The 27,261-nt window shown below is 36.4% G+C and overlaps 1 protein-coding gene and 1 non-coding gene across 5 annotated transcripts in view; both read left to right on the forward strand.

Annotated features, from left to right (window-relative positions):
- Positions 1-27,261, forward strand: part of IPO11 (importin 11) — a 207,423-nt gene that overhangs the window by 16,706 nt on the left and 163,456 nt on the right. For all 4 annotated transcript variants that reach the window (XM_059417947.1, XM_059417948.1, XM_059417950.1 and 1 more), the window contains exons 2-5: positions 7,023-7,166; positions 10,816-10,916; positions 22,374-22,446; positions 23,403-23,606. In XM_059417947.1, coding sequence (XP_059273930.1) covers positions 7,029-7,166; positions 10,816-10,916; positions 22,374-22,446; positions 23,403-23,606 — 516 coding nt within the window. In that variant the 5' untranslated portion in view covers positions 7,023-7,028. The remainder of the gene's footprint in view (positions 1-7,022; positions 7,167-10,815; positions 10,917-22,373; positions 22,447-23,402; positions 23,607-27,261) is intronic.
- LOC132028979 (U6 spliceosomal RNA) lies at positions 11,021-11,123 on the forward strand. The gene has a single exon (XR_009407627.1). It is a non-coding gene; the product is annotated as a U6 spliceosomal RNA (small nuclear RNA).

Consider the following 27,261-nt stretch of genomic DNA (forward strand, 5'->3'; position numbering starts at 1 on the left):
GCTAATGAGCTTAGAAAGTCCAGTTTTGGAGTATGAGTATTTTCAGGCTCTCGGTCACTTATTTCTTGGTTGCTTAGACCCTAATAGTATTAAAGACTACAATAACTCCAGTAATAAACTGAACTGAGTTGTAAAATAGTGAGGTGAAGTGCCTGTCCTTTTAATTTGCACCTTCTTCTTTTTTATTATTCTTGGAGAAAAAAGAACATACATTTATGTTTATAAGTGATAAATTTATCAAAATTTGGTTTTTGAATAATTCTCTTTTATAGTTTAGTTCAGAACTAATAAAATATAAACATTTTCACCTCTTGCCTATAAAATTGAAGTTAGGCACATTGATGAAAATCAGAGCAACCTCACTGTGCACATTATTAATCAGGAAACCTAGACATTTATTTATTTATTTATTTATTCATCAGGGGTGGGGGGGTAGAGAGAACAACAGAGGGAATACAAGCAGGGGGAGTGGGAGAGGGAGAAGCAGGTTTACTGCTGAGCTGGGAGCTCAGTATGGGGCTAGATCCCAGGACTCTGGGATCATGACCTGAGCTGAAGGCAGACGATTAATGACTGAGCCACCCAGGCGCCCTGGCATTCATTCTTTTAATACAGTGAGAGGATTTCTGTTACTATGCAGAGACATTTGTACATCAAGGACACACTTGTACTTCTGCTGTTAGAGACTTTCTTCACTGGCCTTCAGGCTTATTTGGTGATGGTCTCCATGAAAATTCTTTCAAGTTCTTTGAGAAATACCTTTACTCTTCCCAGGAGTTAGTCAGTGTCTTGAGGTTTTTTTTGAAGTCAAGCCATGTGTCTGCTCATTACAAGTGGAAATAACAGTAGCAACCCTATTAAATTTCTGCATGCTAGTTCTAAAAAAGGGTATTGAAGGTTAGTTTCCTGGGTGTACCACCCTCTAACCTGACTGTGAGTAGTCCATAGTCATGTATCTTTTCAAATCTTTTCAAATGAACTTTATTTCCACACTGTTATATTTGAATGATTGAATACATTTCTCCCTGTTCTTCAGTTCTTCATCGCCATGCTGTCCTTTGAAAAGAATTCTACATTTGAGTACTTATGAATATTGACTGCATAGAAAACATGATCCTTTTAGATAATAATGGATTCAGGAATCTTTTAATTTTTTATTATTTATTTATTTATTAAAAAATATATTTTTAAATTAACATATGGTGTATTATTAGCCCCAGGGATACAGGTCTGTGAATCGCCAGGTTTGCACACTTTACAGCACTCACCATAGCACATACCTTCCCCAGTGTTCATAACCCCACCCTCTCCCTACCACCACCGGCCCTGCAACCCTCAGTTTATTTTGTGAGATTAAGAGTCTCTTATGGTTTGTTTCCCTCCCGATCCCATCTTGTTTCATTTATTCTTTTCCTACCCCCCAACGCCCTTACGTTGCATCTCCACTTTAAGATTCAGGAATCTTTTTGACTGTTTCTTCAGGAATCCATCATGTGTGAACACAGTGTGTTTGTAAAAGTGTTGGGGAAATCTAGTGGTGTGGTGAGGCCATTTTCTGTTCTAGTAGGGAGAGCTTGTGTCTCAGAGATTTGGTTATCAGGCCTTGCTCTACTATGTCGTGGTTTGCTCTCTGACCCTGGACAACTCTGTTGATAGCTATAGGTTCTTTGTCTTGCATAACAGGGATATTATTCCACATGCCAGATTTGCTTTTATAGTCTTGTTATGGCATCTTTAAAATACTTAATAGGCTCTAGCAATATGGTATTTTAAATAATATATTCTAGCTCTGTCATTCCTGAATCATTATTTTTGATGACGCATTTAATCTGCAATTTAGGAACTGATTGCCTTTTAAAGTCTCCTTTATAAGTTAATTAGCACTTAGTAATCTTTCCAGTAGAACGGCTGAAAGGTTGCTTCTTTCTCTGACCTAAAAGCCTTTTTACTCATTAGATGAACCACTCATAATATTGTTTCTGTGGAGGAAATATGCTCTGGATTCCAGCCGGTATTCTAGAAACTTACTTTTTAGAATTAGATTAGAATAGCTCTCTCTGCTTCCCACTTCACTGTCTTCCAGAATTTGGGTAGAGAAAACGACCTTTCTGGTTCTTACTGTTCTAACAATGATCAAAGTGCTTGGCACAAAATTGATTCTCCAGGAATATATCTTTGTCCCAGGCTGGATGGGCTTCTTGGGAATTAGGTTCAAAAGCAGAACACAGAGGGACAAGATTTATGCTTCTGTGGAAGACCTGGATGGAGCAAGATACTGGAGGGAGGTAGGGATGGAAACTCTAACAGCTTCCATTAGAATAGGTGAATGGTGAATGTAAAGCCAAGCGTAAAGGATACAAGTGTATAGATTACAGATTGCCTTGCTGTGAAAGTTCAGGCAAGTGTGAAGATAGGTGTGTATGTGAGTGCTCCGACTTGCTGTAGTTAAAAATTGCTCTGGAGGTTGACAATAGTAAGTGATTTTATTTTGTAAGTAGCACCTCCCAAAATGTTAAAACCAGTAGGTGAAAGAATGTTTGTAGGGGGGTAGAATATTCCTAAGGTGTCGTCCAAGCATCACCCATAGATTATTTGCTAAAGTAGTGAAGAAATAAACAGACCTATAAAAGGAGAAGAGATTTGTCTGTCACCAGTTCAACGACAGACATGGCCTTTTTCTTTTTTCTTGAAGAGTAGGGTGGGTTGGGTGGGATGAACGCTGGTAGAACCTTTTGTCTATTATATTCATATTTTCACATATTCATCCCCTGGCTTTTTTGGTACATGTATAAAAGTCCATACGCTTTTTTTCTCCTACAAGGTCATACATGATATGTTCCTGCCTACTTCTTCAATCTCAGCTGGTTCCATTTTCCGTTTTTCTCATTAAGTGTCAATTACACGGACTTCTTAAGTTTGTTTCTAATCTTACGGCCTTGTTTCCCATTGTTTTCCCTGTCTGGAGCTTTGTTTTCCGATCTTTGCATGCCTGGGTCTCTTGTCTTTCATGCCTCTTATAAATGTCACTTAATAGAAGCCCTCCCTCTCTGAATATGCAATGGAAACTTGCAGTTGATCTTTAACACTATTGTATTTTCTTCATATTACTACCTCTGGTTTTTTCTTTAAAAAGAAAAAACTTTTTTTTTAAAAACAAAGTCACTTCCTCTAGAATGTAAGTGGTATGAAGCCAGGGAAACGGCTTTGTTTGCTGCTTTACTCCCAGCCCCTGAAACAGTGCTTGGTACGCAGCAGGCTTTCAGTAGTTTTACTGTATAAATCTTGTTAATTAGCCACCATGTGGTTCTTTATAAAGTACTCTTTGATTAAAAATTGACTGCTTTCCTTTACGCACCAAGTACCTGTTAAGCAAGCATAGATCATGTATCTTGTTGGGCTCCTGGTACTGCAAAGTTGTGGTAGACATCAGTTCTGTCCCTCAAGGAAGACAGTATTAGATACTGAGTAAGGCCAGTGGCTTTGGTGTTCAAGTCTAAGCCCTGTATTCATAGATTGTGGCCTTTGCAAGGTAAGGTCTCTGAGTCTTTAGTTTTCTGCTTAAAAGGTTGGGATAATAGTATCTACTTCTTAGAATTATTATTAGGAATAAATAAGTGAATAAAAAAAGCATTTAATACAATGCTTGACATATAATACATATGCTCAGATATTTGTGCTTAATTTTTTTTTTTTTTAATTTTAGCTGGCTGCTCTTCCATTTATTGGGGAAGAATCACTGAATTTGTGTTCTTCATTTAATAATAATGGTTCCTTATGAGATCTGCAGATCAGTGCTGTTCTACTCTTCTTTGTAGGAACGTATAATAGAACTGCTTGACATTTTGTCATCCACTGCATTAGCTGGACTTTGAGATGTACCTTAGTTTCAGATGTTCAAAAGTCATGCTTCTCAGACTTTGGCAGTTAGAAGATTTACCTGAAGAACTTACTAAGAACTTACACATTTTTGACCTCCAGCCCCTGTCTTCACAATGTAGGTTTGGAGAGAGAATTGGGAATTTTTATTTCTGGTATGTGTTGCTGGTGTTGACAGTCCTTGGATCACATTTTGTGTAAGACTTTTCCAGACTTGTGCTAATACCATAGCCAGTGGCCACAGGTGGCTACTGAGTACTTGAAACATGGTTAGTTCAAAATAAGATATGCTTTAAGTGTAAAATACACAGGATTTTGAAGACTTATTATTAAAAAAAAACACAATATCTAAATTTTTTCAAAATATTGATTATATGTTGAAATGATAATATTTTGGATATATTGAATTAAATATGATATAATCTTAAAGATAATTCCACATCTTTTCACTTTTTTTTTTTTTTTAAGATTTTATTTATTTATTTATTTGACAGAGAGAGAGAGACATCACAAGTGGGCAGAAATGCAGGCAGAGAGGGGGAAGCAGGCTTCCTGCTGAGCAGGCAGCCCAATGAGCAGCTCAATCCCAAGACCCTGAGATCATGACCTGAGCCAGAGGCAGAAGCTTAACCCAATGAACCACCCAGGCGTCCCTTTTCTTTTCACTTAACATGGTTGCTAGAAAATGTAAAATTGCACACACAGTTTGCTTTTGTGCCTTGCGTTATATTTCTCCTAGACAGAAAAACATACTGCCTGTCTCCTTAAAATACCTGTAAAATACCTTTACAGGGCTTCTGTAAAGTAAAAGGCTCTCAGGTAGCCTGTCTTTGAAATCATACATGACCAACAAGCCCTCTAAATTCACTTGTTTTCAAGTGATAACACAGAGACTTAAGTTGTTGAGGGAACTCCAAGTTAGTGAAGGGGCAGTTTATAAGGTGTCCTTCTCAGTTCTAAAATACAGACAAGAACAGACTACCAATTTAAAATCTCTACCTCCATGTCCATTGCTAATTGCTAGTATTTTGTCTGATTCCAGTTTTTGTGTTCTAGCCCTGCTTTACTAACATAGGCTTTAGAATGGTTAGTTTTCCCTGAAGTTTGTAATACTTTGGGTCATTTCTTGTTGAGTTAGCATTTGGGACCTTCTCTTGTCGTTAGTAATTGCAGTTTAATTACAACTCTTAGGAAGTGTTTGCTTTGACTATGTTTATGGATTAATGACCTATAGACTTTTACTATCTGGAACAGTTTTAAGTTTTAGATACAACTACAATCACAAAGGCTAATTCTCAGTCATTCCTGCACTGAGGTTTATTTTCTCTTTTTAGCTTTTGATTTTAATCCTATTTCATATAAGTGTATTGTGAAGAATTATACATAATTGGGTAAGCATACTGTTTGGGGAAGATTAGAAATAATGCTGGAGAATTCAATAAATTGCTAAATGAATTTTTAGAATGGCTTCAGATGCCTTGGTTAGGATTAGATGATCCAACTCTTAAGATCCCCTTCTAACTTAGGGCTTAAATTCTTGTATTATATTTTGTATTTGTTGATTTAGTTCTTTTTTTCCCCCACAATATTTCTTGTCTATACATTGGTCTTTTACAAAAAGTGTTTTGGACATATATTTTTGGTGGCGTATGAAATGGGATTCTGAGGTACTTAGCAGTGAGTCAAAGAACTTCTTTTTCATTTTTCTTCCTTTTGATCTTAACTAGGGAAAAGTAGTTAATTCTTTTTTTTTTTTTTTAAAGATTTATTATTTATTTGTCAGAGAGAGAGCGAGCGAGAGCAAGCACAGGCAGACACAGTGGAAGGCAGAGTCAGAGGGAGAAGCAGGCTCCCTGCGGAGCAAGGAGCCCGATGTGGGACTCGATCCCAGGACGCTGGGATCATGACCTGAGCCGAAGGCAGCTGCTCAACCAACTGAGCCACCCAGGCGTCCCAAGTAGTTAATTCTTTTATAACACTTACTAATTTCTTTTTTTTTTTTTTTTTAAGATTTTATTTATTTATTTGACAGACAGAGATCACAAGTAGGCAGAGAGGCAAGCAGAGAGAGGAAGGGGAGCTCGATGGGGCTCTATCCCAGGACCCTGGGATCATGACCTGAGCCAAAGGCAGAGACTTTAACCCTTTGAGCCACCCAGGTGCCCCTACTAATTTCCTTTTAGAAACTAAGAAGCCTTTCTTCTTAGTCTAAGGCAGGCGGTGGTACTCAGAATTAAGTAACTTTGGTTTTTGTGTGTGGGCTTCTGGTTTGTTCCCAGTATACTGTTATCTTCTATTTATGGAACAATGAAGGCATTTTCCATTAGAAGAAAATTGATTTGGGGATGCCTGAGTGGCTCCGTCAGTTAAGTGTCTGCCTTCAGTTCAGGTCATGATCCCAAGGTTTTGGGATCCAGTCCCACATCTTGCTCCTTGCTTAGCAGGAAGCCTGCTTCTCGCTCTGCTTGTTTCTCTCCCTGCTTGTGCGCGCTCTCTGACAAATAAATTTAAAAAAAATCTTAAAAAGAAGTAAATTAATTTAAGCAAAAGCGATTTGAAGGGGTGCCTGGGTGGCTCAGTGGGTTAAGCCACTGCCTTCGGCTCAGGTCATGATCTCAGGGTCCTGGGATTGAGCCCCGCATCAGGTTCTCTGCTCAGCATGGAGCCTGCTTCCTCCTCTCTCTCTGCCTGCCTCTCTGCCTATTTGTGATCTCTGTCTGTCAAATAAATAAATAAAATCTTTTTAAAAAAAAGCGCGATTTGAATTACTGGGATTTTAAAGTCAAAGTACAGGTGATACATAGTAAAAAGAGAAATCCAGCAGAAATATGCAAGAGAGGGGCACCTAGGTGGCTCAGTGGGTTAAGCCTCTGCCTTCAGCTCAGGTCATGATCTCAGGGTCCTGGGATCGGGTCCGTATTGGGCTCTCTGCTAATCGAAGAGTTTGCTTCCCCCTTCTCCTCTGCCTGCCTCTCTGCCTACCTGTGATCTCTCTCTGTCAAATAAAAAAACAAAATCTTAAACAATGTGCAAGAGTAGGTAAATTTAAGGGAAATATGGGAGTAATTCAGAATATTGAAGCTTTTTCTCCTTTTTGTTAGTTTTTTATGTATATTTATTCAAGTATGTTGACTTATCGTTACCAGGTTTCCATGGATCTCAATAGCGCCAGCACTGTTGTTCTTCAGGTCTTAACACAGGCCACCAGTCAGGATACTGCTGTGTTAAAACCAGCAGAGGAGCAGTTGAAACAGTGGGAGACACAGCCAGGTTTCTATTCAGTGTTGTTGGTAAGTTGTTCTAAAATAGTTTACTATTCTTTTTAATAAGATAGACACTACTGTTTTAATTGTTCTAAGAATCTACTTGTATTGGTAGTTTACTTTAGTGAAACTGATCTAAATGTCATTGCCACTCCCATTTATTAATTCTTTGAAGTTGTTGAAATGTTTGTTGATTGTTGAATACATAATTGAGCAGGCTGTTGGTCGTTTTCTGCTTGGAAGGCAACACTGCTCTACTCTTATTTTAACATGTTAATGCTGACCTCAGGATTGTAGGTAGTACACGTTTGTTCATGTTTTGTTTTCCTTTTTGCCCCAGTTAATATATGTTGTCAGAGTTGTTCAGGTCTCTCCACGCAGCATCAGCCTGGTCTACCTGGCTCACTATGTTACTTTAAAACATGGTTTTCTTTTCCCCTTCTAAGAATTTCATTTTCTTGACACATTTGGTCTTTTCCTGGGTGATAATAGAAAATAGTATAGTAATTAACAATATATGCTTTAATTAAACTTTACTAGGAGTTCAAAGGTTTTGGTTAATCAAAATTATTTTTTCGATGCCAGAATAAAAGAATGTCTTTTTGTATTGAGAGTCTTTCTTTCTTTTCTTTTTTCTGAAAATTTTAGAACTCTGGTTAATGTTTGAGATTTGCTTTTGGCAAGGGCAGGGAGGCTACCAGCTAGATCACAAACTATTGAGTTTAGGGATTGGGTTGCAAATGCAAAGTAAAACTGTTAACCGTATCTTGTGAAAATAGAAGATTATAGAAGTTGACATATATGTTTTTTACTTCATGGCTAAAATATTTGAGGTATTTGGTAAACTTAGGAATATACTGGTCATGTCTAGAGTCATACTTGATATTCTGAAAATAAAATGAAATTTGGATATTCGGCTTAGAAAAAAGGTTTAAAAAACTCAGATTGCATAAAATTTTTTTTCTGGAAAACACTGATTTTTAAAGATACTAAGGAAAATATTCTATCCTTATTTAAATAATCCCAGTATCACTTTTGTAAAATTTGGGTGCAGTATAAATCTTTAGTATAATTTTGAGTATCCTTATTTTTCATATGCTTATTTAAATGAATATGCTGTATAATTAGTCTTGAGTTTTTTTAGGCCAAAATAGAAAACATTTCAGTGTTTCTTACTTTGGTTACTCCTGGATCTTAAAAAAAAACAATAGGCTTGTAACTATTGACTTTCTGTGCAATGTATGAATTATTAATAATATTAAATGCCTAACTAATAAGCCTTTTGTTTTTATATTAACTTTATATTTTTTATATTTTATATAACTTTTATATTTTATATTACTTTTTTTCTTAGAGGGGTAGTAAAATAGCTTTTTAAAAACTTTAAAAAATATATTTTATTTATTTCTTTGACACAGAGAGAGCACTAGTAGGCAGAGTGGTAGGCACAGGGAGAGGTAAAAGCAGGCCTCCTGCCAAGCAGGGAGCCCGATGTGGGGCTTGATACCAGGACCCTGGAATCATGACCTGAGCTGAAGGCAGCCATTAAACCAACTGAACCACTCAGGCGCCTCAGTAAAATTGCTTTAGGTGGAGTAGATTGTATTTATATTAGACGGAAAACCCAAGTTAAAGGCAGTAATTTTTAGTTTTTTCCTCTACTCACTGTCTTGGCACTTTTAAATCTTTTTTTTTTTTTTAAGATTTTATTTATTTATTTGACAGAGAGAGATCACAAGTAGGCAGAGAGGCAGGCAGAGAGAGAGGAGGAAGCAGGCTCCCTGCTGAGCAGAGAACCCGATGCGGGGCTCGATCCCAGGACCCCGAGATCATGACCCGAGCTGAAGGCAGCGGCTTAACCCACTGAGCCACCCGGGCACCCCTGTCTTGGCACTTTTCATCTGTTGTAGCCTTAGCTGTTCTTTCTAGTTTGGAGATCATGAGGTTGTATATTTGATCCTCAGATTTGTGTTCCAGTTTTACTGTTCAAAATTTCTTAAGGAATATTTCTACTTGGGTTCACACCTGCAGCTTGACTTTCCTTGGTTACCTCAGTGCAGCCGAGACAGGCTCATACCCACCATCTTTCCATAGTATTTGCACATTACCTCCATTCATTTGTTCATTCGCTCCATGGATATTTATGACAGTCTATTGTGGAAGGTAGACATGTTAAGCATTAAAATCGAATGTGATTAATATGGTGGGAAAAGTCCATTCTTTTCAAGGATGACCTAAAAGAAGATCTCTGACTAGTTTTCAGGGGTATTAAGGATTAAGTGGGCATTACACAACTATCCTTGTAATTCTTTTTCTTTTTTTCCTATATGTACATGATTTTCTAAAAATGGAATTATAGTATAGATACCTGTTTTTGATAGTTTATATGTAGTGTTTTTCTGTGGTAAGGAACATAAATCTACAATATTGTTTTTGATTTTGATATTTTCCCACACAAGGTTGTGTTTAAGAGGTCACCTCTGGGGATTTGAGTTGTTTTTGGTCTGAGGTATAGTGCAGTTTCAGTCAGTTACATATTCCTAAGCTTGCCCTATGTACCCACTATTCTAGTTTTTTTTTTTTAAGATACGTTTTTTATAAGGGAATAAAACACTTTAATTCATCTATGTTATGTTTTAAATTACAATGTTAATATCTGTTTTATTTTGATTTCCATACACAAATATGTTATACAATTTTTGGTAATGTTAAATTTTTGGTAAAAATGTGTAGAAGTCACAGAACAATTGTGATTTTTACCTTGATGATTAAGATCTTGTTGCATGTTTAGCTTGCATAGTCATTTTTATGCTTTCTCAGTGCTCCGCACAAACAAGGACTGCCTGTATTTGGGTTAATGTTCTGCTCTCAAACTTAATTGTAAGCATAATTGATAAGGAGGATACTTTGAAATAGTTCATTTCATAGCCTGTGCTAAGAACCCAGGGGCTTTGATTCCTTAGACTTTTTAATTATATGCTTTGATGGGTCTTTTTTTTTTTTTAATTGAAAACATGTTTATTTCAGTGTTTTATATTTGTGTAGGTTGTGATACATGATTAGGTTGTTTCTGAGCTTAATTTTTAAAAGAAATTTTTAATTTTTTAATAAACATATAATGTATTATTAGCCCCAGGGGTACAGGTCTGTGAATCGCCAGGTTTACACACTTCACAGCTCTGAGTTTAATTTTTTTTTTTTTTTAAGATTTTATTTATTTATTTGTCAGAGATAGAGGGAGAGAGCGAGTGAGCACAGGCAGACAGAGAGGCAGGCAGAGGCAGAGGGAGAAGCAGGTTCCCTGCCGAGCAAGGAGCCCTATATGGGACTCGATCCCAGGACGCTGGGATCATGACCTGAGCCGAAGGCAGCTGCTTAACCAACTGAGCCACCCAGGCGTCCCTGAGTTTAATTTTTTATTCAAAATATTTTCAGACATACCTAATGGTAGTCTAGTTTAATGAGTCCCAAATATTTATTACTCACCTTAAAAAATTAACATAACTTCTTCTAGGTGTGCTTTCTCATGAACTGTAGAGCTATAAATACTTAGAATACATGATCGCTCTAGTGATAAAATTTAAGTGAAACATTTAAAGTATTATCCATACTTCATTATGGGTATAGAATTTAACTTATGGCATGTTTATTTTAATATTATGCTTTTTATTTACAGAATATTTTCACAAACCACACTCTGGATATAAATGTAAGGTGGCTTGCTGTGCTGTATTTTAAGAATGGAATTGATCGTTACTGGAGACGTGTAGCGCCTCAGTAAGTTCCCTCACCCTTCCTTTTCCAGTGTAATCCTTTCCAGATTCAGGGAGGTATAAGAATGTTCTTGTTAATCTTTATTCTACATGTGGCAGAATGCATTTGTGCTTATTTCAACACACATACTAAAATTGGAACAGTACAGGGAAGGTTAGCATGGTCCCCGTGTAGGATGACATTTGTGTTTGTGAAGTGTTTGATATTTTAAAGAAAAATGCGTTAACTACTAAAGAAATAAATTGTTCTGCGTAAGTCAGTGTTCTTATTAATGCTTTTCTCCATGAGCTTTTTAAAAATCTTTTAAAAAATTTATTATTATTATTATTTTAAAGATTTTATTCACTTGACAGAGATCACAAGTAGGCAGAGAGGCAGGCAGAGAGAGAGGGGGAAGCAGGCTCCCAGCTAAGCAGAGAGCCTGATGCAGGGCTCGACCTCAGGAGGACCTGAGCTGAAGGCAGAGGCTTAACCTACTGAGCCACCCAGGCGCCCCTCCATGAGTTTTTTTATTTGGGAAGGGATGTTATGGATTTCTTGTCCTCTGCTTTTGAGGATATCTAATATTAGGGGCAAAGAACAAATGCTGAGTGAATGAGTCATGTTAAAAAGTCTTTTTTTTTTTTTTTTTTTTTAGTAAGAGAAGTATGAACTTAGTTAGGATTTTAAAAGAAAAAGTCATTGAGAAGGAAATCCCAGGTCATTTCTGAGCCAACTAGATGTTAATTTCCAAGTCTTAGGCATAATTTTCTTTGTGGTAGAAATGGGGTAGTAGACATTTGTAATCTCATCAGATTCAGTTGCAGTTGTTCCATAGATGGTTAAGCGAACAGATTTCTCTTAATAGCTAATTAATTACATGTTATATAGTTGTTGGAAATACAATGTAGACATGGCTATGAAATTTGTTTGATGGTGAACTTTTCAAAGAGGTAACATTGTCTCTGTTTTCCAGTAGATGGCACTGTAGCTCTTTATGTTCCACATTTGTTAAGTCCTTTAAAAAACTGTAAACCTTTCAAAAGACTTCAAGGTACATATAAAATATGGCCTTGAATAATATCAGAAGGGCCTAGAATGTTTTAAGGCTGCACTTAGGATACTGTAATGTAATGCAAACCCTTTGTCTGATTTTAGAATTCATAATTTTAAGAGAAATGAAGTATTTAGTGATGAGATTTTGTGTGATATAGTTCACTACTGGAACCATCCTGTGGTGCATACTTCTCTCCTGCTGTGTCCAGTTACATTTTAGGTGGCTCCCAAAGTTCATTTCATTCTTGCAGTTTTATGGAGAATTTGGTTATAAATGACAGTTTTGGAAGGGAGCATAAATTATGATTAAATATTTCAGATTGTACTTTCACATAAGGAATTAGAAACTGGAATTTAGTTTACGTATTGAGATAGAGGCCAGAAAGAAGATGAATGCACCAAGGGAGCAGGTAAGAATGTGCTTAGAAGGAGAACAGGGGAGCAAAAATTAGTTAACTCATTTAAATATAGCACACTTAAAATATCTGCTTATTTGTGTTCTTGTCGAAGTTTTATCTTATGTAGTTCATGCCTCTACCACTATTTTCACGGAATGTGGACTAATTTAAGCTTATATATTTTTACTATAAATAGTGCAATTTTAACTGTATCCTAATTAATTAGATACTCTACAGTTTCTGCTTGGAGGATAATCTGAATTCATGTGATGATAGTAAGTATATGAAATTAATGGTGCATTAGGAACTGTTTTCTCTAGATTAATGGCTTGTTTCTTTATCATATATGTATGTTTTGCATATTCACTTTCTATTTTGGTAGCTAATCATTATATTATATTCTCTTTGTTTAAAATTTTGAAAACTCTTGAACCTGGCTTCCTTACATAGAAGAAAACTTGAATTTCAAGGCTGAAGCAAAAGATTTTAGTAGAAAACATGATTTTGTGGGTTTGATGATATACGGGAGCTCTCAAAGTTGGAAAGTACTGCACAGTTCTTCTTAAAGAGATCCTCTCTCATGGGAAAGCATAGGCTTGCCTTAGGCATTCATTCTTTTCACTTGAATGTTTATCTTAATCTTGTTTGCTTATTTGTTTACTCACCTTAAATAAATCCCTGTCAAGGTTTAAAAAACTTTTATGAAAGTGTAATACATAACATAACTAAAAAAGTGCGCAAATGGTGGTGTGGTTAGAATGTTGGTAATGTGGCCACATCCATGTAACTGTCCCTTGGAACCAGGTGAAACATGACTGCTGCCCAAGCAGCCTCCCGCCTGCCCTTCACTGTCACCTTTGCACCCCCTCTCCAGTAGCATTTGACATCTCTCACTACAGATTGGCTTTATCTGTTTCTGAACTTCATACAAATGGAAATCTTACCTTATGTTATTTTTGCGTCTTTTAACATATCTGTTTGTTCTACTGTTGATGGGCATTAAGGTTGTTCTTAGTTTTTGGCTATTAAAAATAGTGCTTCTTTGAAAACTTTCACATTTCATATTGCACATAAGTGTGCATTTTATGGTCATGTATGGCCAGATGTCTATTCAGCTTCAGTAGATGCCGTCACTTGGTTTTCAAAGTGTTAGTACTAATCTCCACTCCTACCAGCAGTCATATCAGTGTCAGCCTTTGCTCCACATTGTCCTAGCGTGCTTCGTCTTACCTGTCATTTAGGTAGCCTTTCCATTTTTCTGATGAACAGCGAGTACCCTTTTCATATACTTATTATTCATTTGTATATCCTCTTTTATGAAGGGCCTGCCATTTGTACATAAAAAAATGGGGTATCTTACCGATTTGTGAGACTTTTTTTTTTTTTTTAAAGATTTTATTTATTTATTTGACAGAGAGAGATGACAAGCAGGCAGAGAGGCAGGCAGAGAGAGGAGGAAGCAGGCTCCCCGCCGAGCAGAGAGCCCCACGCGGGGCTCGATCCCAGGACCCTGAGATCATGACCTGAGCCGAAGGCAGTGGCATAACCCACTGAGCCACCCAGGCGCCCCTGATTTGTGAGACTTTGTATATGTTTTAGACTTAGGTCCTTTGTTTAAACTACGTATTGAAAATATTTCCTCCTGCTTTGTCATGTGCCTTTCAGTTTCTTACGTTTTTGAATGAAGAGAAATTTTTGATTTTAATGAGGTTCAATTTAGCTAGTTTTATTTTCTTTTGGGGCCCATTTGGAAACATTTTGTTCATTCCAAGATTATAAAAATAATCTGTGTTTTCTGCTAGAAGCTTTGTTTTATGTTTCACATCTCCATGTATATTATCTCTCTGGAAATGATTTCCTCGCAAGGTGTATATGCGAAGGAGGGGCAGTAGTAGTTACTCTTGTCCTGTCCCATTTCAGTGGTTCCCTTAGAAATCAGGCGTCATGCCTGTAATGATCTGTTTTGGGATTCTCTAATTTGTCCTCTGGTGTTTCAGTCTTTGCTTTAGTTGTTATACTTCATAAGCCTTGATTACTTCCTATTACTTTTTTGGATTTTATTTGCAGTTTTCTAGTTTTTTTGAAATGGAAGCTTCAGTAATTGATTTTTACTTCTTATGTATGCATTTGAAAGATTAGGGCTTTTCTTGTAATCTTAGGTTTAACTCAGTTTTGTTAAAATTCAGTTAAAGGGTACTTTAAAATGCCTCCTGTGATTTCTTTTTAGACCTATGGGTTAACTAGAAATATATTGCTTAATTTCTGGCATGTGGGGCTTTTGTGTGTGTGTGTGTGTGTGTGTGTGTGTGTGTGTGTGTTTGTTACTGATTTCATTCTTTGAAATTTGCTGTCTTGTTTAGTAATCTCAGCATATGGTATTCTGGTAAATATTTTATGTGCCTCTGAGAGCAATGTGTGTTTTGCCATTGTGGATGTAATGTTTGATATATGTCAGGTCACATTTATCACTTCCGCTATTCACGTCTTCTGTATCCTTATTGTTTTTATTGCTACTTTTCCATCATTTTCTGAGGGAGGTAGGTTAATCTCAAGGTATGATTATGGACTTGGCTATTTTGTTCTTTACATTGTGTTTTTGCTCTATGTAAATTGAGGATATTCTATTCAGATCATGTAAGTTAAGGGTCATTATGTTTTTGTGGAATTGATCTTGTCCTCAGGAGATGTTCCTCTTTATATCCAAATAATAATCCAAAGATTATTCACAAAATTTTTTGTTACTAAATTTTTCCCCCAAGGACACTTTTATTACCCAACTGATTTTTTTTTTAGAGCTTTTGATAAGTATCCTTGACTTATTAGAGCCTATCCTTATATTAGTAGTTTACTTTTTCTAGGTAATATAAGAACCTCATAATACTTTGACTCCATTTATGCCTTCTTATCTTTTACTTTTGTTGTGGTGGAATACTTTAATTCTACATATATTTTAAACTCTACAACATACTGTTTTTGTTTTTGTTTTTTAAAGATTTTATGTATTTGACAGAGAGAGCGAGATCACAAGTAGGCAGAGAGGCAGGCAGAGAGAGAGGGGGAAGCAGATTTCTTCCTGAGCAGAGAGCCCGATATGGAGCTCAATCCCAGGACCCTGGGATCATGACCTGAGCTGAAGGCAGAGGCTTAACCCACTGAGCCACCTAGGTGCCTCACGATATACTGTTTTATATTATTTTGCCACTAGTATTCCTTTTTTAAAAAAATAAGTTCTGGTATAGTTAAAATACAGTGTTAAATTACTTTCAGTTATATAATACAGTGATTCAGCAATTCTGTACATTACTCAGTACTCATCATGATAAGTGTACTCTTATTCCCCTTCATCATAATCATATCACCCATTCCCCCAACCTTCTCCCCTCTAGTAACCACCAGTTTTTTCCTTGTCTTTAAGATTGCTCCTTGGTTTGTCACTCTTGTTCTTTGTTTTGTTTCTTAAATTACATATATGAGTGAAATCCTGTGGTATTTTTCTTTCTCATGCTGGCTAATTTGGCAAAGCATTATACTCTGGATTCAGCCATGTTGTAAACATGAAGATTTCATTCTGCTTTATGGTCAAGTAGTATTCTGGTGTTTGTACCACATCGTCTTTTAGTCATCTGTCAGTAGACATTTTGGTTGTTGTAAACAATGCTTCAGTAAACCTAGAGGTGCAAATAACTTTTTGAATTTGTGTCTTTGTAGTCTTTGTGTAAATAGCCAGTGGCAGAATTATTGCATTGTATGGTAATTCTGTATTTACTTTTTTGTGGAAACACCATACTGTTTTCTGTAGTGTCTGGACCATTTTGCATTCCCATCCCCAGTGCATGAGGGTTCCTTTTTCTCCACATCCTGGTGAACACCTGTTTTTGATTTTTAACCATTTCTGATAGGTATGAGAGGTGAAGTCTCATTGTGGTTTTAATTTGCATTTTTCTGATGGTTAGAGATGTTGAGCATCTTTTTCATGTGTCTGTTGGCCATCTCTCTGTCTTCTTTGGAAAAATGTCTTTTCATGTCTTCTTCCCATGTTTTGATTGGATTATTTGGCTTTTTTAATGTGTTAAGTTCTTCTTTTTTTTTTTTAATCTTTATCTGTTTATTTATTTATTTATTTATTTTAGAATTTATTTACTTATTTGACAGAGAGAGATCACAAGTAGGCAGAGAGACAGGCAGGCAGAGAGAGAGGAGGAAGCAGGCTCCCCCTAATTAGAGAGCCTGATGTGAGACTCGATCCCAGGACCCTGAGATCTTGACCTGAGCTGCAGGCATAGGCTTAACTCACTGCGCCCCCCAGGTGCCCCTGTTTAAGTTCCTTATAGATTTTGAATAAGGGGATGGATTCTAATCAGAAAACTGTCAGATTCCAATTGGAAAACTACCAGTTAATACCATTTCCCAATATCTTCTCCTATTCAGAATGTTGCCTTTTACTTTTATTAATTGATTCCTTCTCTCTGCAGGAGCTTTTTATTTTCTTGTAGTCCCATTAGTTTATTTTTGTTTTTGTTTACTTTTCCTCAGGAGGAACATATAGAAAAACTTTGCTATGCCCAATGTCAGAGAAGTTACTGCCTGTGCTCTCTTGTGGGATTTTTTATAGTTACAGATTTTTTATGATTTAGTTCTTTAAGCCATTCTGAGTTTAGTTGTGGGTGGTGAGAGAAAGTGGTCCGGTTTCATTCTTTCCTGTGTAGCTGTCCCTAGTTTTCCTAGCACCATTTTTTGAAGACACTGTCTTTTTCCCACTGCACCTTCCTGCCTCCTTTGCCAAAGATTAATTGACCCTTTAATTGTGGGTTTCTTTCTGAGCTCTCTTTTCTGTTCCATGTGTCTGCTGATGTATGTGTCTGTTTTGGGGCCATTACCATACCAGTTTGATTATTACAGCTTTGTAGTGTATCTTGAAACCAGGGATTATAATACTTCCAGTTTTGTCCTTTTTCACATACTGTAGCAGTCTTGGGCTACTTAGAATCTTTTGTGGTTCAGTACAGATTTTAGGATTATTTGTTCTAGGTCTGTGAAAAAATGCTTTTGGTATTTTGATAGGGATTGCATTCAGTCTGTAGATTGCTTTGGGTAGTATGGACATTTTGAGAATATTTGTTCTCCCAATCCATGAGCGTGGAATATCTTTCCATTTCTTTGTGTCCTCTTCAATTTCTTTCATCAGTGTTTTACAGTTTTCATAGTACAGGTCTTTCATCTCCTTGGCTAAGTTTATTCCTAGGTATTTTATTATTTTTGATGCAGTTATAAATAGGATTTTAAAAATTTCTCTTTTTCCTACTTATTATTTGCTTCTAGAAACAGACCAGATTACTGTATGTTGATTTTGTATCCTGCTTCTACTGAATCTGTATGAGTTCTTATAGTTTTTTGGGGGAGTCCTTAGGGTTTTCTATGTGTAGTATCCTGTCATCTGCAGATAGTGAAATTTGTTCTTCCTTACCAGTTTGCAGGTCTTTTATTTCTTTTTCTTGTCTGATTGTTACAGCTAGGTCTTTTCAGTACTGTGTTGAATAAAATTTGTGAGTGGACATTCTTATCTCGTTCCTGATCTCAGGGGAAAAGCTTTCAGTTTTTTGCCACTGAAGATGATGTTAGTTCTGGGTTTTTCATAGATGGCCTTTATTATGTTGAGGTATGTTCTCCCTGAACCTATTTTGTTGAGGGTTTTTTATCACGAATGATTGTTGTGCTTTGACAAACGCTTCTGCATTTACTGAAAGGATTACATGGTTTTTATCCATTCTCTTACTGATGTCATGTATCATGTTGCTTGATTTGTGAATACTGAAACGCCTTTGTGTCCCAGAAATAGATTCCAACAGATTGTGGCAAATGAGTTGTTAATGTATGGTTGGATTTGGTTTGCTAATATTCCGTTGAGGCTTTTGTGTTCTATGTTCATCAGAGATTTTGGCCTGTAGTTGTCTTTTTTTGTATTGTCTTCATTTCATTTTACTATTAAGGTAATGCTGGTTTCATAGAGTGAATCTAGAAGCTTCCTTCCTCCCTTGTTTGGAATAGTTTGAGAAGAATGGGTATTAACCTTTCCTTTAAGTGTTTGATAGAATTTCCTATGAAGCCATCCTACACTTTTGCTTGTAGGGAGTTTTTTTGATTACTGATTCAATTTCATTCCTGGCAATCAGTCTTTTAAAAAAATTGTAATTTCTTCCTGATTAAGTTTATTTTATTTATTATTTATTTTTAAAAGATTTTATTTATTTATTTGACAGATAGAGATCACAAGTAGGCAGAGAGGCAGGCAGAGAGAGAGAGAGAGAGAGAGAGAGAGAGAGAGAGGAGGAAGCAGGCTTCCCGCTGAGCAGAGAACCCGACTCGGGGGTCTATTCCAGGAGCCTGGGATCATGACCTGAGCCGAAGGCAGAGGTTTTAACCCACTGAGCCACCCAGGCGCCCCTCCTGATTCGGTTTTGAGAAGTTACATATTTCTAGGAATTTATCCATTTTCTTCTAAGTTGTCCATTTTGTTGGCAGTTAATTTTTCATAATGTTCTCTTTTAATATTTTGTATTTCTGTGGTGCTAGTTATTCTCATTAATTTCTTTCTTTCTTTTTTTTTTTAAGATTTTATTTATTTATTTGACAGACAGAGATCACAAGTAGGCAGAGAGGCAGGCAGAAAGAGGAGGTAGCAGGCTCCCCGCTGAGCAGAGAGCCCTATGCGGAGACTCAATCCCAGGACCCCGGTATCATGACCTGACCCAAGGCAGAGGCTTTAACCAACTGAGCTACCCAGGCACCCCTTCTCATTCATTTCTGATTTTGAGTCCTCTCTCTTCTTTTTCTTGTCTGGCTAGAGGTTTATCAGTTTTGTTGATCTTTTCAAAGAATGCCCACGTGGCTTCATTGATATGTTCAATTTTTTTTTTTTTCCTATTTCATTTATTTCTGCTCCAATCTTTACTTCTTTTTTTTTTTTTTTTTAAGATTATTTATTTATTTATTTGACAGAGAGAGATCATAAGTAGGCAGAGAGGCAGGCAGAGAGAGAGAGAGAGGAGGAAACAGGCTCCCTGCTGCGCAGAGAGCCCAATGCGGGACTCGATCCCAGGACCCTGAGATCATGACCTGAGCTGAAGGCAGCGGCTTAACCCACTGAGCCACCCAGGCACCCCCAATCTTTACTTCTTGCTTCTGCTGGTTGGGGTTTTGTTTGTTTGTTTTCTAGCTCTTTTAGATGTAAGGTTAGGTTACTTATTTGAGACTTTCCTGGCTTCTTGAAGTAGGCCTGTGTGACTATGAACTTCCTTCCTAGTACAGCTTTTGCTGCATCCCAAAGATTTTGGACCATTGTGTTTTCATTTTCATGTTTATGCATTTTTTAAATTTCCCCTTTGATTTCTTAGTTGACCCATTAATTGATTAGTAGTATGTTATTTAACTTCCCTGTATTTGTGTTCTTTCTAGATTTCTTCTTAAGATTGATTTATAGTTTCATAGCGTTGTGCTCAGAAAGGATGCCTGGTATGACTTCTGTCTTTTTGAATTTGTTGAGGCCTGTTTTGTGGCCTAGTATGTGATCTATTCTGAAGATCAGGTTCCATGTGCACTTGAAAAGAATGTGTATTCTGCTGCTTTGGGATGGAATGTTCTGAACATATCTCTTTGGTCTTTTTGGTCCAGTGTTTCATATAGAATTACTGTGCCCTTGTTGATTTTTCTGTTTTGATTGCTGGGTCATAGGGTAGCTCTATATTCAATTTTTTGAGGAACCTCCATACTGTTTTCCAGAGTGGCTGCACCAGCTTGCATTCTCACCAATAGTGTAGGAGGGTTCCCCTTTCTCTGCATCCTCAGCAACATCTTTTGTTTCCTGACATACTAATTTTAGCCATTCTGACTGGTGTGAGGTGGCATCTCAGTGTGGCTTTGATTTGTATGTCCCTGATGCCAAGTGATGTGGAGCACTTTTTCATGTGTCTGTTGGCCATCTGGATGTCTTCTTTGCAGAAATGTCTGTTTCTTTAAAGATTTTATTTATTTATTTGACAGAGAGAGATCACAAGTAGGCAGAGAGGCAGGCAGAGCGAGAGAGGAGGAAGCAGGCTCCCCACTGAGCAGAGAGCCCGATGCGGGACTCGATCCCAGGACCCTGAGATCATGACCTGAGCCGAAGGCAGCGGCTTAACCCACTGAGCCACCCAGGCGCCCCAGAAATGTCTGTTTCTTGATTGGATTATTTGTTCTTTGTTGAGTTTGAAAAGTTCTTTATAGATTTTGGATACTAGCCCTTTGATACATCATTCGCAAATAACTTCTCCCATTCTTTCGGTTGTTTTTTGGTTTTGTTGACTTTTTCCTTTGCTGTGCAAAAGCTTTTGATTTTGATGAAGTCCAGTAGTTCATTTTTGCTTTTGCTTTCCTTGACTTTGGTGATGTTTCTAGGAAGAAGTTGGGGCGGCTGAGGTCGAATAAGTTAATGCTTGTGTTCTCCTCAAGGATTTTGATAGATTCTTGTCTCACATTGAATCTTTCATCTATTTTGAACCTATTTTTGTGTGTGGTGTAAGGAAGTGGTCCAGTTCCATTCTTCTGCATGGGGCTGTCCAATTTTCCCAACACCATTTGTTGAAGAGACTGTCTTCTTTCCGTTGGACATTCTTCCCTGCTTTGTCAAAGATGAGTTGACCATAGAGTTGAGGGTCCATTTCTGGAGTCCCTATTCGGTTCCATTGACCTATGTGTCTGTTTTTGTGCAAGTACCATACTGTCTTGATGATGACAGCTTTGTAATAGAGCTTGAAGTCTGGAATTGTGATGCTGCCAGCTTTGATTTTCTTCTTCAACATTCTTATTCAGGGTCTTTTCTGGTTTCATATAAATTTTAGGATTATTTGTTCTATTTCTTTGAAATAAGTTGATGGTGTTTTGATAGGAATTGCATTAAATGTGTAGATTGCTCTAGGTAGCATAGACATTTTCACAGTATTTGTCTTCCCATCCATGAGCATGAAACATTTTTCCATTTCTTTGTGTCTTCCTCAATTTCTTTCATGAGTATTCTATAGCTTTCTGAGTATAGATTCTTTGCCTCTTTGGTTAGATTTATTCCCAGACATCTTATGGTTTTGGGTGCAATTTTAAATGGGATTGACTCCTTAATTTCTTTCTTCTGTCTTTTTTTTTTTTTTTTTTAAAGATTTTTTTCATTTATTTGACAGAGAGAAATTACAAGTACACTGAGAGGCAGGCAGAGAGAGAGAGAGAGAGAGAAGGAAGCAGGCTCCCTGCTGAGCAGAGAGCCCGATGCGGGACTCGATCCCAGGACCCTGAGATCATGACCTGAGCCGAAGGCAGCGGCTTAACCCACTGAGCCACCCAGGCGCCCCTCTTTCTTCTGTCTTGTTGGTGTATAGAAATGCAGCTGATTTCTGTACATTGATTTTATATCCTGATACTTTACTGAATTCCTGTATGAGTTCTAGCGGTTTTGGGGTGGACTCTTTTGGGTTTTCCATATGAAGTATCATATCATCTGCAAAGAGTAAGAGTTTGACTTCTTTGCTGATTTGGATGCCTTTTATTTCTTTTTGTTGTCTGCTAAGACTATTTGATTTCTAGTAAGTCCCTCATCTCAGATATTCTTTGATTCTTGATCCTTCATAGAATAACCTCACTCAAATTTTATAAAAGAATTCAATGGAAGACACATTTCATTTAGCAATGACTAAGTTTTCTTTAGGTAACTATTTATATACCCATTAAGGAAATGTCAAAATACCACATTTCTTAATCTGGGTTTGTCTTATTTTTACTGTTTACTATTTTCTGCTTCATATTTTTTCTCCTTGTGAAGGAGTTTTGTGCTTATGAGTTATTTGATGTGCTAGTATTGTAAGTAATGGAAATAATTCTGTTTGTTTAGCAGATGTAATCAGAATCACTTGTTCCAAGGCATTTTATTGTTAAAATTCAAAATAGTGTTTACCATTGTTTATTTTTAGGTAGCATTCTTTTGCATAATAATTAACTCTTTTTATAGTGCTCTGTCGGAGGAGGAGAAATCTACTTTGCGTGCAGGGTTAATCACCAATTTCAATGAACCAGTAAACCAGGTTAGTGAGAAAACGAAAGCTAAGTATTCTTTCTTTTGCCTTACTTTTTACTTCTTTCCCAAATTAATTTTGTTTTTGGCATTAAAAATGAAATTTTATAATGTCCATTTGTGACGTTTATGGGTTTTAAATTCTGAGATTTGGTTCCAACTATTAAGAATTTTGGTTATATTCAGCTCTTGTTTTAAAATTCAAAAGTCATTTTAAGATACACACAATTGGAATTAAGTCTCTATATATTTATTGTCTTAGAAATTAATTTTAATGATTTGTTATTCTCCTCCCTCCTTTCTTTACACTACCGGATGTCTTCTCTATTCCTTCATCCATCACATTTTTGATTCTCACTGTGTACACTGAGGGGGTTAGATAATAGATTACACAGTTAATTCTTTTTATCCTACACAGTGAGATTTTTCTTAAAAGAGTAAGTTTTGCTTATAGTTACAAAAATCCTTAGATTTTTACAAGTTCCTATTTATTACACTTGATTAATTTGAATATTTAAAAAGTGTTGTATCTTTGATACTTACTGTGTTAGCAATGAAAGCAAATTGAAAAATATTAATTGAAAATAATAAAACCATCAGTTGTTAGCATAATAGAACTTTAAGGGATGAACCATAGCACTTTCCCCAAATATTTAGTGAGATGTTGTGCTTTTTTGCAGATTGCCATAGTGTCTGGTATTTAAAAGACATCTAGATTTTCATATCTACTTCTTCCTTTAGTCTGTTGGAATGTATTATTTTGGGAGAAGTTACATGAAGAAAATCTAGCCTCGATTCATAGACCATACTTTGTGAATAACTATGTTCAGTAAGCAGTTTTTAGGGAAATTTTATTTACTTTTGTCCAATGTCTAACTAACCATCAACTAACTAACTGAATGCATTCCTTATCTGCTGATTTGATTACATATGTTTATTTTTGATGATTAATTTTTTTCCCTTTAGATTGCAACTCAGATTGCAGTGCTAATTGCGAAAGTTGCTCGATTGGACTGTCCTAGACAGTGGCCTGAACTGATTCCCACTCTTATAGAATCTGTGAAAGTCCAAGATGATCTTCGACAGCACAGAGCATTACTTACCTTCTATCATGTTACCAAGACTCTGGCTTCCAAACGACTGGCTGCTGATAGGAAATTGTTTTATGATGTAAGTGATTTAACATAGTTAAATTTGATTATGAAAACTGCTACTGATAAGAAAATGCCTGTAGTTTTACCCCTCTAAATATTTTAATCAAAGACTATGACTTCTTTCCAGTGGCCCTAAAAGCTTTAGTATAATAGGTAACATTTGTAAGATTTTAAACTGGATAGTGATGAATAAGATTGCTTAGTTGCCAGTAAGCAGGGATTGGTTGGTAGTGAAATGGTCTGAAGGCAGGGACCGTTTTGAGGCTTTTGAGGTTCAGATGGAAACAAGAAGCTGTGATAAAGAGAACATTTATGAAGGATAGAGTTGGAATATAGAAAGTTAAAATTGACATTCCTGGGCAATTGATGCCTGTAGGGCAGATGTAGGCAAGGAGTCTGACAAGTGGTGGGTGAGAGCCCTTTATTGGGTGTTTTAGCACCATTTTTTGAAGAGACTGCATTTTTTCATTCACTTTGACATTTTTGTATTTGATTATTTTCACCTTATTAAAGTAGTGATTTTCATATTGTTCAACCTAATATTTTGTACTGTACCATGTAACACTACTGAGTCTCATAGTTTTTTTTTTGTTTTTTTTTTTAATTTATTTGACAGAGAGAGAGAGATCACAAGTAAGCAGAGAGGCAGGCAGAGGGAGAGAGGGAAACAGGCTCCCTGCTGAGCAGAGAGCCCGATGCGGGGCTCAATCCCAGGACCCTGAGATCATGACCTGAGCCAAAGGCAGAGCCTTAACCTACTGAGCCACCTAGGTGCCCTCATAGTATTTTTAATAGTGTTCATGTTTGCCTTTGTAATCCTCACTTTGAGGATATATATAATTTGGGACTCTGCATTTGTAACAGGCTTCCCAGGTATTTCTTACATATATCAGAGTCTAAGCCAGAATCACATTAGGTTTTCTACTTTGAACCCAGTTGGTTTAAATAGCCAATATTAGGTTTATCCAAGGATGTTGAGTGTAAGAGAAATTCTTTTTGTTGAAGGTTGTTTTCTAAATCATTGCTTTTGCTTGCTATCCAACTAGGATTTAAGAAATGGACTGTTTATTCTCTCAGATCTTTCTGTGAATTTCTTGCTGATTTTGCTCGACTTTATCTCCATCTTACACTCTTCCACTTACTTTTATATTGGCTCTTTTCCCAAGTCAGATGTCTAGAAGGTTGAGGGTTGCGATTATTTTATGAAAGAGTACCCTTCCTCAGAAGTCTGAATTCGTAGTTCAGCTTTCTCAAGTTGTATTCTCCTAACATGTTGCTTTAGTTTTCAGGTATAATTTATATTTAGCCTAAGCAGTTTCTAGGAATCGTATCTAATCAGAGACTGTATTCTGGATAGCTTGTTTGAGTTAGCTTTCTGAGCCCTTCAACTTTCTTGGTCAGTTTTCTTGTAGTATGAGGAGCCTGTTTTTCTCTGTATGTTGTAAAATACAGGTCTTCCTACCATTCTGTATGTACTTCAGGCATTGTATTCCATCATATTCCATGGTGCTGACTTAGAATTGTTGACTTATCTTTCTGAGATCCACTTCACTGTGAGTTTCATGAGAGAGAAAATTGTAGTCTTTAGTGTTATAGTCTTACTGTCAAGCCCAGAAGGATGCAGAAAAGTGGGTGTAGATGGCATGTGAAAAATACAAACTGCCATATACCCATCACTTAGATTTGGCAGTTAACATTTTGCTGTGTTTGTTTTTTCACGTTTTTTCCTAAGGTGTTTAAAGTATTTAGTGATAAATACTTGATTATTCATCTGTAGAAGGATACTTAATTTGTTTATAGTTGTTTAACTTTTATCAAACTTAAGAAAAATAAAAACAGTGATTTTTAGTACCATTTAATACTTTCAGCAAATTTTCTACATTGTTCTCAAATATACTCTAACAAGTGGTTTTTGTGAGCCAGAAAACTGAATAAGGTCGGTATGTTTGGTTGTCTTTCAAGTGTCTTTTAATTTAGAATAGTACTCATTTCCTTTTTCTTTCTTTCATGCTACTTGGTGAAAGAATTGGCTGACTTGTCTTACAGGATTTTGTACATTCTACATCTCTTGATTATGTTCCTTGTTGAGATTAAGGTCAAACAGGTTTGATAACTATAGATTATGGGTAATATTTTGTGCCCCACTGTTAGCGATGAATTACAAGACTTTGATTTAAGAGTTTTTCACTGGTAGTGTTTCTTAGGAGAAAATTGTGAGAACCATGATCTGGAAGCTGAAAAGGTGTAAGAATATTTTAAATGCTAAAAGAAATAAAACTTCTGTAATGGTTCCTTTTTGACATTCAAGGAGTGAAGGCTTTGTACTTCTATGTTAAAAAATCACTCAGCAGTCAGTGGGTGGCAGTGTTTCTTCTGGTTTAGAAAAAGAATATGCAAGTGTTTGTGTTTTTTGTGAACCAGAATCTAAAACATTTCGTTAAATAGCTTATTTTCATATGGTCTCACTGAATTATCTCCCTTTCCCCCTCCACACTTTTGAACATTAGAAATTTTCTGTATTAGAAAATGTAGAAGAAATATTTTTATTTCATGTACTTGCTTCGTTATTTTCCCTTTTCCAGCTGAGCTTTCTGTAAGCATTATCAGATGGTGGTTTCTGGAGCTGCTAGAAGCTTGTGCAGGACTTGTTTACCTAGGATAGCTGGCAGTGCTTCTTCCCAAATTCTGTGGTTTCTTCCTTCATTATCTTTTTTTCTCCTTTTCCCCTTGGGCTGAAAGGGTAGTGCCATTGCTTATTCTTCATTACAGCCATCTTTTGTTTGGGTAGAGGCCATTTGTTTGTAGGCTAGCTAAGAAGAATCTTGAATTAGAGCTTTAATAGATGCCTAATGTCCTTAATTAGGTGCTTAGTTCCAGAACTGGAGTATGAGACAAAGAAGAATATGAATTAAAAATGTCTTCCGCAATACTACCAATTCTTTCTTGATTTTTGCCTTAAATGTTGTTTGCCTTCATTTAGCATTATCTGCCGTGTGCCAAGCTACTTAGGTGCTTTTCATATTTATATGACTAATTAAAGTGATACTTTCATACTATTAATTTTCAGAGCTAGAAAGGAGGAAGAATTAATAAATCTAACTTTGCCTTTAGTATCTGTAAATGTTATGGAATTTTTTAAGAAAAGGGATGAAAATTTCAAAAATTGCTGAAAGTTGCTTAAGGTAGAATGGATAGAACTTTTTATTATCTGAATTATTAAACTTTCTTAAACATGTTTTAGAGTAAAATGATAAATGGAGAAGAGGACGATTTTATGGAGGAAAGTGGAATTTTATTATAATGACTGATTCCACTGTAATGAAAAACTTCCTTTTCTTCAATTTTGTGACTGTAAGAACGTTTAGTATAGTGTGCACAGATGTTCTGTGGTATATTTTGTTTTTTGTGTTGGGAATGAGGGGAAGGATTTTATGTTGGGTATGTGTACTGTAATTTACATTGTGTATATACAGATCGTCCAGCTCTCTAAAGAGATAATCTCCTGCTAATAGAAGTGTGCCTGAAAAAATTGTAACAGTTACACTAGTTTTGCCATTTTGTTAGTTAGTGTAAAGTACCTTGAAAATAAATGTGACTTGTTTTTGTTAGCTAGAATGCCAACTGGAAGTTAAAGAAGAGGTCTCAAGTAAGTCAGCCTAAAACTGAAAGCT

Source organism: Mustela nigripes, chromosome 12 (genome assembly GCF_022355385.1).
Source record: "Mustela nigripes isolate SB6536 chromosome 12, MUSNIG.SB6536, whole genome shotgun sequence".
NCBI classification, from domain to species: domain Eukaryota; kingdom Metazoa; phylum Chordata; class Mammalia; order Carnivora; family Mustelidae; genus Mustela; species Mustela nigripes.